Here is a 13199-nt window from a genome sequence, read left to right on the forward strand (position 1 = left end):
AGTGGCTTAGTAGATCTGAATGGAGCAGCCCAGGGAATTTCCTGTTTTTAATGAATTAATATGTTAATTAGAAAGAATAGTGCAACTGGTTGAATATTCAGGAAAGTGGCACGGAAGAAAAAAACCTGCCTTACCCACAGATTACGTCTGTAGGCTTTTAGATACCTTGGCACTGTATTATCCTGTTGTGAACAGGTGGGGAGTGTTTTGCTTCAAATTATCCCCAGTTTTCTCACACATTTTTTTGTATTGGGGACTGATTGATCTGAGCCAAATTTTGTGGAGTACTCTTGTCTACGAAAAACTTGTGTACTTGCATAACTACTCTTAGATTCTTTCTTTTATAATCTAAGAATAAGAGATATTGTCTTTCTGATTTCTTAACCATGTTTGATTTGTTACCCTAAACTAGAGTGTAATTAAGCCACAATCCCCTGAGTTAGGATGTACAGTGATACCTTGGTTCTCGAACTTAATCCGTTCCAGAAGTCTGTTCAACTCCTGAAACGTTTGAAAACCAAGGCACGGCTTCCGACTGGCGCCGGCGCCCTGGAAACAATAGCCAACAGCCACATCAGACATTCGGCTTCCGAAACCGGAACACTTACTTCTGGGTTTTTGGCGTTCAGGAGCTGATTTGTTCATCAACTAAACCATTTGAGAACCAAGGTTCCACTGTAATGGGAAAGTGTGATAGGTTTAAAATAAGGAAATAAAAGCTTCCAATATCCTATGGCACGAGAAAAAGGAGATATGATGGAGCCACAACTTGTTCACGAATCAGAAAACCATGGTTTCAATTGCATCTGCACTGGGCTTATGTCTGCACTGCACTGGGACCTAACCCTTTCAAGGATGCATTTAAGACTTTCCAATTACACTGTGGCAACTTGACATTTTACATATCTGTCCTTTCCATCCCTTACCGCACTCCATCTGCTGGAAAAAATTAATGTCCCTGACTTTTAAATCACACACACAATTTTATTATTTATATACATTAAAATCTGCTCACTTGGGATGCTGGCTAGAATTCTTTTAAAACGTATTCTCCATTTGGTAATTAAGGGTTGAGAAATTGTAAAAGAAGGAAAAGGGAAATGTGAGAGTCTAGGAAAGCAGACAGAGCCGTGGGGGTAACCCCTTGGATCTATCAAAATAAATAGAGCAGAAATCTTTCTTGCTGGCCTTTGTGTTGTTATTATTAGAACAAACACGCCTGAGTGAACTAAGCCATACTACCTTCAAGCATCCATACACAGCTTAGCTACAGTATTAAAAAAGAAGAAGAAAGCTTGAGAGCAGAGGCTATGAATGATGGATGTTTATGATCAAGAGTGAAAAACTAGAAAATCTGCTTTTCTTCATGCTTGGGAATTGCATGTAATCATCAATTGCCATGTAATCAGAGAATGTGGGCCAGGGTACATGGCATAGCCACTGTATGTAGGCAGTTGTAAACCAGTCCATGTGGTGCCTGTCTTCATGTGACAAAGCTGTTCACATACATTGGCTATGTGCCCTGCACCCAGTGCTATTTTTCTCGAAAAAGAGGTGCCGGAGCTCACCATGAACTTCTTCCTTGTTCTCTTACAATGGCAATGGCACCCATTTAAGAGGTGCCAGAACTGAGCTTCGATGGGCTCCAGCTGAAAAAAGCACTACCTGTACGTAGAGAACTATCAATCAGTGACAGAAGCTGATGCATTTTAAGTGTAGGAAGGAAGGATGATAGTGCAGTATAAAATATTTATATCCCACTTTTCATCCAAGGAATTCCAAGGTTAAAATACAAAAGATGCAGATTCTTAAAATCTTTTTATTTATTTAATAAAATTTCTATACCACTTGATTGGGGGGAAACCTCAAAGCAATTTACAAAGAGAATAAATTAAATTATCAATAATTACACTCAAAAGATAGAATCAGCAATAAACTAAGAACAGATTAATGCATACAGCAACATTCTACATGTCTGGATAGGCTTGTTTAAACAAGTGCTTTTAGGCACACAAAAGGGTACAGAGAAGGCAGCAGCCTGGTGTCAATAGGCATTGAGTTCCAGAGGCACTACTACACCAAGGTATTGTTTCTTAACATTGCTCCAGTTATACAGTTAATAGAATGGCAGGGTCACCTGCATTAGCCACTATTGACAGCAAGGGCACATTGGCTACTTTCAACACCCAATCCTGCAACTCCCATTTGCAGACTCCAGCATGCAGGATCTCTTTACAACTAGTTTCTCCTGGCAGCTTCTTCCTCCCACCAACTTCATTGCCTCTTTGTACCATACTATGCTCCTTCTCTTCCTTTGCCCGACTCTGCCAGTACCTGCATCTTGTAATCAGGAACCTGAAAGTGTTTGATTATGAAATACAGAGTGGTGGTTTTAACTGTGGTCAAAGTTGGGGGATTTGAAGGTACAAGAAAAGAGAAAGAAAAGCTACTTCAAAGTTGGTGCATTATATATTTCAAGGCAACATAAGCTGTTCTTATAGTGCTACAGCCTTTTCTGTATTTAAAATATATTATTATTATTATTATTATTATTATTATTATTATTATTATTATTATTATTATTATTATTAAATAGGGTCATTTGCTGAAGGTGCTTAGTAGACTCAAGTTATACCAGTGAATGTCAGAGACTTCCCATGTCACAAAACTTATTTTTGTCATTTACACCCATGTGTCTTCATAAATGTCCTATACCAATAATGTATGTAAGTTTACTCAGAGATTTACTGGTAAATGTCAGAAATGTGTGTTAGGAAACTTGCTTGGTTTGCAAACCAGTGATGATTACTGATCAGCTAATATAATAATGGTCTTATATTTTCTGGTGGCTTTCTAAAATTTTAAAGATTAGTGGTAAATGTCAGAATTCATTATGCTTCTGACTGACCTAGATAAATAAAAATAAGCCAATATATCTGAGGGTAAAGCTATTCTGTGTCTAATTTTGTATCCATTTTATTCATGCTGTTCTCAAAATGTTTCAGTGAGTTTATTCACATCCATCTCCTCATTCATTTGTTTTTTCATCCATACATACAGGCAGTGGGTACTCTTCAAAAGGTTTCTAAAATCTGGTGGATTCATGAACCCTGGCATTTCTTAAACTTATGGATTTGAATTACGACCAGAAATCACCTTCCCTGTTTCAAATTATAATGCATTTTTTTATAGTTTTTAGTGGGTTGCATTGATTTCTGAGATTTGATGCATTTGAAAAGACTTGACTGCTCCATTATGAGTGTGAGTTAAGTGTCCTTTTCTCTTTGGTTCTGCAGCTGTCTCAAACCTGGATGCAGAGAGTAAACTGAGTGTCTACTATCGCGCCCCTTGGCATCAGCAAAGAAACATTTTCCTTCCTTCCACCCGACCAGCCTGTGTAGCGGAGCTGCATCGCCATGCAAAGCAGAACCTGCGAGCCTTGAGGAAAGGTAAATCATTTCTGTGTAGTCAGTGAAACAGCTTTGCATTCCAGTAGCTCACGGAAGATAGAAGGTGGTGTCCAACAAAGTCATTGTCCAAGCAGAATCACTTCTATTTGTGCAATGCAACTTCCCCTCCCCCCTTCTCCCTGCGCCCGTGCACTTCCCACATACCCCCCCCCAATAAAAAATCTGCTCCAGAGGGGTGGAGGAAACCCCAGAGCAGATTTTGGAATGACAGCTCTGTTAGGCAAGTATAAGCAATTCCACTCAAACAATTACTTCACTAGACTCCATCCTATCTCCAGGAACAGCATGTACTTTAAGCTCTTACCTTAACTGACTCTTCTTCCCTTTGATTAACTCTCTTTTGCTTGCCGAGTCATAATTCTGACAGAAGTCAAAAGTACACATGACTGCGTTTGTCTCTGGAATTCTTTATTTTATTTTTTACAAAATGCCGTGGAAGCTGTAAATTGAAGTGAGACACCAGCTAGCACATTTGCAAAAATAAGCAGGGTTTTAAATTGGATGGGGGAACCGCATGTTGAGATTCCTGCATTGCTTGGGGTCCCTTCCAGCACTACAATTCTAATATTCCATGTATGTTGGGAGAGCGGTGTAACCCTTATGTTTCCTGCTGTTTTCCCACAAAAATTCACCCTCCAAGTACTTTTTGCCTCACAAGGGACAATCCCTTTCTTGCACCAGAAAATGCTGAGCATGGTCTTGCTAGCAGTGAAGTATCTGAAGAAGCAATTGTGTAGATCAATGTTTCACTATAAAGGCATGGAAAAATTTAAACACACACACACACACACACACACACACACACACACACACACACACAGTGTCTTGAAGTTTGTTAGATAAATCAATCAATCACCTATTAGTCTTCCATCAGCTTTGATCTGTGTAATAATTTTAAAGGCATTTTCCCTAAGAAAACTGGAAACAGGTTGTAAGGGTCTACAGTGGTACCTCGGGTTAAGTACTTAATTCGTTCTGGAGGTCTGTTCTTAACCTGAAACTGTTCTTAACCTGAAGCACTACTTTAGCTAATGGGGCCTCCTGCTGCTGCCGTGCCGCCAGAGCACGATTTCTGTTCTCATCCTGAAGCAAAGTTCTTAACCCGAGATAATATTTCTGGGTTAGCGGAGTCTGTAACCTGAAGTGTATGTAACCTGAAGCGTATGTAACCCGAGGTACCACTGTAATCTGATTTCACAAGTATTTTATCGTTCCCACACAGATCATGTAGCTATGTTAACTAATGATATTTTTAATCATAGTTGAACACACGTCAGAGAATCACCTAACCTCCAAATTGCAGCCTAGCCTTATTCTGGTATTCCATTTTTCTGTTATAAAAATGGAAATGTCATAGTGGCAGAAAGGATGTGAGGGGAGAGAGTCTTTGTGCGGACCACCACCTTCACAAGAATCCTTCAGAAGGGAATTGCTGCCAGGAGCATTATCTGCAGATGTATTTTGATGCATTGAATAGAATGAAAGTTTATGAGTCATGGTGGTGGGGAGAGCAGGTATACAAATTCAACAGGGGGGTTGTTTGTTTGTTTGTTTGTTTGTTTGTTTTGTTGCTATTTTGTTTCTGTTAATATTGTTTTATACATATAGCTGCTGTAGTACTTTGTGAATCCTATAATATGATTTTTGGTGTAACTGTGATGTTTAGTGTATTTTTTTAATTGCTTTGTGAAATAGTGTTGCATAGATGGTAATTGTTTAATTTGTGATTTGAGATTGTTTTACTGGTGATTTGTTAAGTATTTTATACAATTTATGCTGTATTCATGATGTTCCATTATGTTATTTTTATATTTTGTTTGTAAGCTGCTTTGGGATTTATTTGAATAAAAAGCAGCATAGAAATATCCAAAATAAAATAAAGGGAAAATACAATCATAGTAGTGTTAAAATTAGAATACACACATTTGTGTGTCTACATCACAACTGCTTTGGCTAAATTTAATCTTCTTCTGCCACCTTGTGGCCAAGAGACAACAAGTTGAGGAAAGAGTGAAACAGCAGAATGATCATAATGGGTGAATAGGCCTAATAAAATCAAAGGACTTACTATATAGGTCTGAATATAGGTTGCACTTTCCATACCCAAATCTGACTTGTATAAAACTTGTATGTAGCCTATCATTGTGATTTAAGCCATGATTTAAGATATCTCATTTTAGGGGAGTGGTCTATATTCAGGGGTAGCTAATATTTTAACCAATATGGTAAGTACCTTGATTTATTTCATTCAGTCTACTCTGGGTATATTTTAGCTGAATAATACTCAAGAGAGACCAAGTAGTTAATTTGTTCTTGATAGCTTCCTGCTTAAATTATTTGATACTAAACACATCCATCATTTGCCTTAATTCACCTGCACTTTGTTCTTAGCAAGTGACTTGGTGGTTGCAGAATTTATATTCAAAAACTAAGAAAATTTGTCTTCATCTGTCTGTGTATGTGTTTTAAATGTTCTGCCAGGGGTGCAAATTAGTTCTTTCTTGGAGTCCAGTACAAATAGTAGGAGGAGATGTGCAGGAGAAGCATAATATCACTTCAGTTTGCCACCTTTAAAAAAAACTGTTAATACTTTTCTTCATTGTATGTTGTGAGCTGGTATAGTGTAGCAGCTTACAGGCTGAGCTTGAAATCAGGCTTCTCAGTTCCTGCTGGGTGTTCACTCTGCCACCTTATAGCAAAGATGGGGAACCCCAGGCCTGGAGGTCAAATACAGCCCTTCAAGCCTCTCTGTCTGGCCCTGGGCTTTGAAAGTCGTATCTGCTCCCCAGCCATACCTCTCACTAGCCCTGCTTTTCACCCTTCCTTGAGTGATTTCTCCTTGAATACAGGTGATTCCCCACTTACGTGGGGTTACATTCCAAGGTCCCACATGCATAAGTGAAATCGCATTAAGTGGGGAGCACCCTCTAATAATCTTTTAAATGCCCTCTCTGCTGCTGTCTCTTCAATCCATACCAAAAATGATGTATTCAAAAATCTCCACAACTAGGGGCTGGTAGGAGGCTAGAAGTGGTGCAGGAAAGCAGCTGCTACTGCTGCGCTACCCGCACATCAGCTGTTAGGTGGGGAGGCTCAGCAGCATAAACAAAGACCTGCTGTGCCTCCGGTCTCTTTGAGGCTTCCTCCACCCACACTGATGTCCTCTTTGGGCTCTGAAGAGGATCTCCGCATGAGCCATGAGGACTCTGCTGCTCTCTCCTGCCATTTCCAGGTATGAAATAAATTATTTATTTATTTCCCAGCACCACACATATACACTGTCGGACGTAAGTCAAAGGAGTATAAATGGGGGTGTCACCAGTTATCATTGCTATTGTTTGCTAAAGAGACTGAACTTTGAGACTGCCTCTTCCTTGCCTAGAGAAGGGTGTGTGAGGATGTGTACAAAGATATGCATGTTGCACTGCCCATTTTTGCCAAATAAGGACTTCTCTTATTAGTGCTTTTAAGGATGGGGATCCTCATCCCGTGAGAACTGGTCCAGTAACAAAGCTTGCTTCCTCCTATGAATATCCTCGAGATCATAGCAATGTACACACTTCCCATGAACTGCATCTTGACCAAAGTTTAGGCTTTTCATGGCAGATTATTTTAAAATACACATCAGTCTGAACAATTTTCTTATTTCCTGTTTTTGCTAAACAGAGCAACGAAACTGGAGTGATAACAGGGAACAAAAAGTCCTGGGCCAAATCTCTGTGGTGGCTCCCCCATTTCCCTCCCTCCCTGTGACCTACACCCAGAAGAACAAAGAGACAAAGAACCATCCCTTGCTAAAAGTAAGTCATTCCTCTTCCCCCAACACTATTGGTTATTGTGGCAAGGGCTGCCAGCTTCTAATCCACACAGAACATCTTTGACTTTAATCATCATGTGGCTGAGAGAGATTTGCCAGACAGTGGCAGGAGAAACAGCATCTGCTAAACCTCTTATCATTACTGCTACTGAAGGCACAGAGATATCCTTTAAAAGTCAAGACTAATTATCAGGTGGTTACAATAACTAATCATGTTTATTATCATCTAATTTTCCCAGTCCCCTCATTATGTTTCTTTCACCATCCCAGGCATTTTTAAAATGTTTACAGTATTCTTTGCCTTGGTCTTAGTGTAAGCTGTAAAATTAAAAACAGGCCTATGTCCAGCCAATATGCAGTCACCCCACTGGGAGAGCAATGCTTAGCATTCATATTACTCATGTTTAAAGGTACAGCTCTAAGAGTTCAGAAGTGAGGAGCCATATTAGCCCATTAAAATGGAGGGCATGGTGCTGAGCTCTCCCCCCCCCCCCTCTCATCTTCCGTTGTTCATCATTGTGGCACCCTCTTGACTTGGTGCCCATTGTGGGCGAACCAGTCACACTCCCCTAAATCCACCTATGGGGGCAAGTCATATCCTGCCTCTTACTTTATTGCACATTTTCAAAGTGTGCCATTTCATTTACACTAATTCTGCATGAGCAGATCCCAGTAAATGTACATAACATTGCATCTATATATGCACATGTGCGCACAAACACACAGGCACTAACAAAGTATGCCAAAGTACACAGATGATCTTCTGGGCTAAATGTTAAAAATGTGCTGTTCTGTTACTTTAATTGAAAAGTCAATATACAGTCGTTCCTTGGTTGTTGAACGGAATCTGTTCTGGAAGTTCATTCGACTTCCAAAAACGTTCGACAACCAAGGCACAGCTTCCGATTGGCTGCAGGAGTTTCCTGCACTCAATTGGAAGCCGCGGAAGCCGTGGCAGATCTTCGGCTTCCAAGAACATTTGAAAAACTGGAACACTCACTTCCGGGTTTGTGGAGCCAAAACATTTGAGTCATTATTATTATTATTATTATTATTATTATTATTATTATTATTATTCTGCTTGCATGCAACTGTAAGCCAAAAATATTGGTTTAGGATGTACACGAGCAGCATTCAACCCATTTGTAGCTGTTCAACAAGCCACAATTCAGCACATAGCCACAGTTTCCTGTTACGGGGTTGATGGCTTCAAAACACGTCAGGATATGAAGTCATGTTTTAAAGTTGCCCTTATGCCCTGGCTTAATTGGTAGTCCATGGTTACATGCTGAATGCTGGATTGTTCAGCTGGTCACACAAAGGGAAAGGGGAAATGGCTGCAAAGGAGCTCTGTATACACAGGAAACTAGCAACCCATGGTTTCCACAAGCTTTGCAAACCAAATTTGGGGACCAAAATTGGAAACAATGGTTTCTAGCCATGGTCTGCAGGGTTTGCACAAGCTGCAGTTTGCCACATCAGATGGTTTATTAAACTGAAGCTTAACTGAGTAGAAATGTTCTGTTCAATAGGGCATCCAATGGCACGTGGACTAAAAAATATGTTTATTGATAGAAACTAATAATGAATGAAAATACTCCCACAAATACTGATCAGGAGGCATATAATTTTTAGATTTTTTGGTGACAATGGGTTCCTGAACAAGTCCAGATTGTCAAATAAATTACTTAAATATACATCAGATTATCCAGAGGCTCCTTGATCAGGCTGTAGATACATTTGGTGTGACTGGCAATGTCAGAACATCAGTAAATACTCTGGAAAAATAGCTCTGGAAGTTCAAATACTCATTATTTGTAGGGACACTATCAACCAGACTCAAAATCCCATCAGTCCATCAAATGCTAAATGTGACTCTCAGAATTGATGGAAATGGAAACCAATTTCCCCAGCAGATTATTTAGATTTCCCCCCTTTCATATGTTATCATACTGTTATCATCTGAGTAGGCAGGTAGTTAAAAAATTGAAAGCTAGCCTACATCCTGTAAACAGGAGAAGCCTACTGGAGAAGTGTTTTGTTAGGCAAAACATAATGTATCCCATCCTGTAGATCTGGGTCTACCTAGACTTTGTTGTCATAAACCTTTCTGACAGCCTCTTGAGCTGAAAGCAATTCATATTCAGAAACCTGTTTTCCATAGCGGTAAGTGAACTCCCCTCAGATTCAGGCTAGAGCTCAGGTATTTCCCCCAGCTTCCCCAAATTAGAAACTTAATTTGAATAATAATAATAATAATAATAATAATAATAATAATAATAATAATAATAATTTATTATTTATACCCCGCCCATCTGGCTGGGCCTCCCCAGCCACTCTGGGCGGCTTCCATAAAAACCAAAAATACAATAAAATATCACACGTTAAAAACTTCCCTGAACAGGGCTGCCTTAAGATGTCTCCTGAATGTCAGGTAGTTGTTTATCGCTTTGACATCTGCTGGAAGGGCGTTCCACAGGGCGGGCGCCACTACCGAGAAGGCCCTCTGCCTGGTTCCCTGTAGCTTTGCTTCTCGCAATGAGGGAACCACCAGAAGGCCCTCGGCGCTGGACCTCAGCGTCCGGGCAGAATGATGGGGGTGGAGACGCTCCTTCAGGTATACTGGACCGAGGCCGTTTAGGGCTTTAAAGGTCAGCACCAACACTTTGAATTGTGCTCGGAAACGTACTGGGAGCCAATGCAGGTCTTTCAAGACCGGTGTTATATGGTCTCGGCGGCCGCTCCCAGTCACCAGTCTAGCTGCCGCATTCTGGATTAGTTGTAGTTTCCGAGTCACCTTCAAAGGTAGCCCCACGTAGAGTGCATTGCAGTAGTCCAAGCGGGAGATAACCAGAGCATGCACCACTCTGGCGAGGCAGTCCGCAGGCAGATAGGGTCTCAGCCTACGTACCAGATGGAGCTGGTAAACAGCTGCCCTGGACACAGATTTGACCTGTGCCTCCATGGACAGCTGTGAGTCCAAAATGACTCCCAGGCTGCGCACCTGGTCCTTCAGGGGCACAGTTACCCCATTCAGGACCAAGGAATCCTCCACACCTGCCCGCCTCCTGTCCCCCAAAAACAGTACTTCTGTCTTGTCAGGATTCAACCTCAATCTCAATCTCAATAATAATAATAATTTCGCCCTGCCCATCTGGCTGGGTTTCCCTAGCCACTCTGGGTGGCTTACAGCATATATAAAACGTAGTAAAACATCAAACATTAAAAACTTCCCAGTACAGGGCTGCCTTCAGATGTCTTCTGAAAGTTATGAAGTTATGTAGTTCTTTATCTCCTTGATATCTGAAGGAAGGGCGTTCCACAGGTGGGGTGCCACTACCAAGAAGGCCTTCTGCCTGGTTCCCTGTAACGTCACTTCCTGCAGTGAGGAAATCACCAGAAGACCCTCAGAGGAGGATCTCAGTGTCCAGGCTGAACAATGGGGTATAGACACTCCTTCAGGTATACTGGGCCAAGGCCGTTTAGGGCTTTAAAGGTCAACACCAACACTTTGAATTGTGCTCAGAAATGTTTAATTCCACATTCAATTGTGAAAGTTGGGCCCTGCCATGCATAGTCTTGGCATCATTAGGAGTCAAACTCCCTCCTCAGTTGCTTATGAGCCTTCACAATCCTCCACATACTCCTTTCTCCCATGCAGCTGCCCCTTCCCATCCCAGTTGCCTGACTGGTAGCAACTATGAGGTCTCACTGCTAGGCACATAGGACACCTGCTAATCATGAGTACAGTATCTCAGGTGCAAGTGTTCTCTATAATTCAGGGTGTCTGACATCCATACTAAGGAAGGTATCCTGGGAGTGCCACACTCCTAGGTGCCGACAGTGCTGCCGTTCATGGTATCAGGAAGGGTACAGCACCTCAGTTTAAGATCTGAGCTAGAGAAGCACTTTGTATTAATCTGGGTGCATTTTATGACGTTGCATTAAAATTTGTATTCTAAGCCAGGTGAGTAGCAGCTTTGGTGGCATCACTAGTTTTCTGAGACTCCCCAGCTAGCCCTAAGGTTATGCATTTAAAGCTTTTTACATTTCTACAACCAAAAGTGTACTAATTTCTTTTGCCGTTTTTGAAATGTTTCTGTTTCAACAGAATAAAGTCCAACCTGAATAAAATCCATAAATAAACAACATGACCACCACAGATGATGGGGGGAAACAAAAAATCTTAAGACTCCCCACACATATTTCAAAGGTTTGAGAAGTACTTTTGAGAGGGGGGAAATCTTTAAAATTCTATGTTGGTGTGTCATAAAACCACAAGAAAACACCAAAGGGCCTTGTGGCCAATGGGTAGAGCCTCATATGTTGCTTCAAGGGCTGCATTATTAGCTATCAAAAGGCTGGTGTGGCAAAAATAATAATAATCTGCACACGTGATTACTGCCACTTAACTTCCCTCCCTAACCAACCACCATGTGTAGAAGTTAAGCAGATTGAAAACCAGGGAGCAAATTCCGATTGACAACACGTTATGAGTAAAATTTTGCTGAATGACAACAGCTTGCAGTGATGATACATTTTAAATTCAATACTGTCTGGCCTTGATAAAGAGTTTGGCCCACACCACAGAAACATTCTCAGCTATGTGTTTTTAAAAAATTTAACCACTTTCCCCCCACATTTCATGTTTATAGTTTTACAGCACCCGCTCGCCCTCCCCCACCGAGTGTTGCCACATGACCCCATGGAGTCGAAAGGTATCAGAAAAAAGACTAACATAACAGCCTCTCACTCATTCTGTCCCTTTCCATCCCTAATCCTTTCTCTCGCTTGCTTTTTTTGGCTGACTAACTTTGTTGTCTTTCTGTTATGCTCTTATCAACAAGGAACACCATCTTTTCTCCCCCTCCCCCCCCACCCCTTGGTGTAGGTTTAATAGGTTTTACCAGCTCACAAGAGGGTTTCCCTTCACTAATTAGTTTTAAAGGCCCCAACCAAATTTGCCTCTGATGGGTTTTTTGTAGGGTGCTGAAAAGAATTAGACAGAGATTTTGGATAACCACAAGAAGACATCCAAACCATAGCAGAGCAAAGCATGAATTTGTTCTATAGACTGTTATCATTGCTATTGTTTGCTAAAGAGTAGCACTGGCAGACAGTCAGAGAGTCTGTGGTCAGGTCACTTCACTTTCTTTGTCCAGAAAGCTATTGTTATGCAGGGGAAGGAATCAGCAACAAAGTACAGGCTATGTGGGTCTCTCCCCCCACCCAACCGCCTTTTTTTTTTTTGCACGCATCAACTTTTTCCAGAGGTTGCCTAGGAAACAAAGTCTTTTGTGCTAGTAGTTTATATGAGCTATTCATGTCTGCTGGGAACAGCACAAAAGCAGAACAGATAAAGAAAGCTGCAATGTTTTCCTAACCCAGGGATGGACAAAAATATTTTGAGGGAAGATTGGTTCCTTTTGTTATTATTTTTTGTGGGTTATTTTGCAGATGATTCAACAAGGTAAGCAAGTGACTTGCTTGTATTTTATATAAATAGATGTGAAGTGTGGTCTTCAGTCTACATGTAGGAAGTTAAGAATGCCTGCAAGCCTATTCAGGGCCTTCAGCCTTGTTAAGATATTTATTTATGAAGAGAACTATAGTTATTTGAAGGTGATTATCCGTTAGAAAATAGTACAATATTAAGCACTCTAGATACAGTAAAAGCAAATGTTGGCCCTTTAACCCACAGCTAAAAGTATTACAAGTTTTTCAGAGTAAATGAGAGCCAAGGACAGAAAATCCATGTTAGCAAAGTAGGAAATGGAAACAAATGGAAACAAGAGGTGAAAATGTTTAGAACAGAACAGAAAATGCTTAGAAATAAACTCCTCCAGGGCTGTGTACAAATAACAGTAACCAGTTAAATGGAAGAGTGAGAACTTTATAAAGCTCTGAAGGTA

The 13199-nt window shown here is 40.8% G+C and overlaps 1 protein-coding gene across 5 annotated transcripts in view; it reads left to right on the top strand.

The window, feature by feature from the left end:
• The window catches only part of NHS (NHS actin remodeling regulator), a 236614-nt gene that overhangs the window by 206341 nt on the left and 17074 nt on the right, over positions 1-13199 (top strand). For 3 of the 5 annotated variants that reach the window (XM_081199167.1, XM_081199170.1, XM_081199169.1), the window contains exons 2-4: positions 3297-3449; positions 7137-7270; positions 11943-12005. In XM_081199167.1, coding sequence (XP_081055293.1) covers positions 3297-3449; positions 7137-7270; positions 11943-12005 — 350 coding nt within the window. The other 2 variants (XM_081199168.1, XM_081199171.1) reach the window with 2 other exon arrangements.

This window comes from Podarcis bocagei (genome assembly GCF_964188305.1).
Source record: "Podarcis bocagei genome assembly, chromosome: 6".
Lineage (NCBI taxonomy): Eukaryota > Metazoa > Chordata > Lepidosauria > Squamata > Lacertidae > Podarcis > Podarcis bocagei.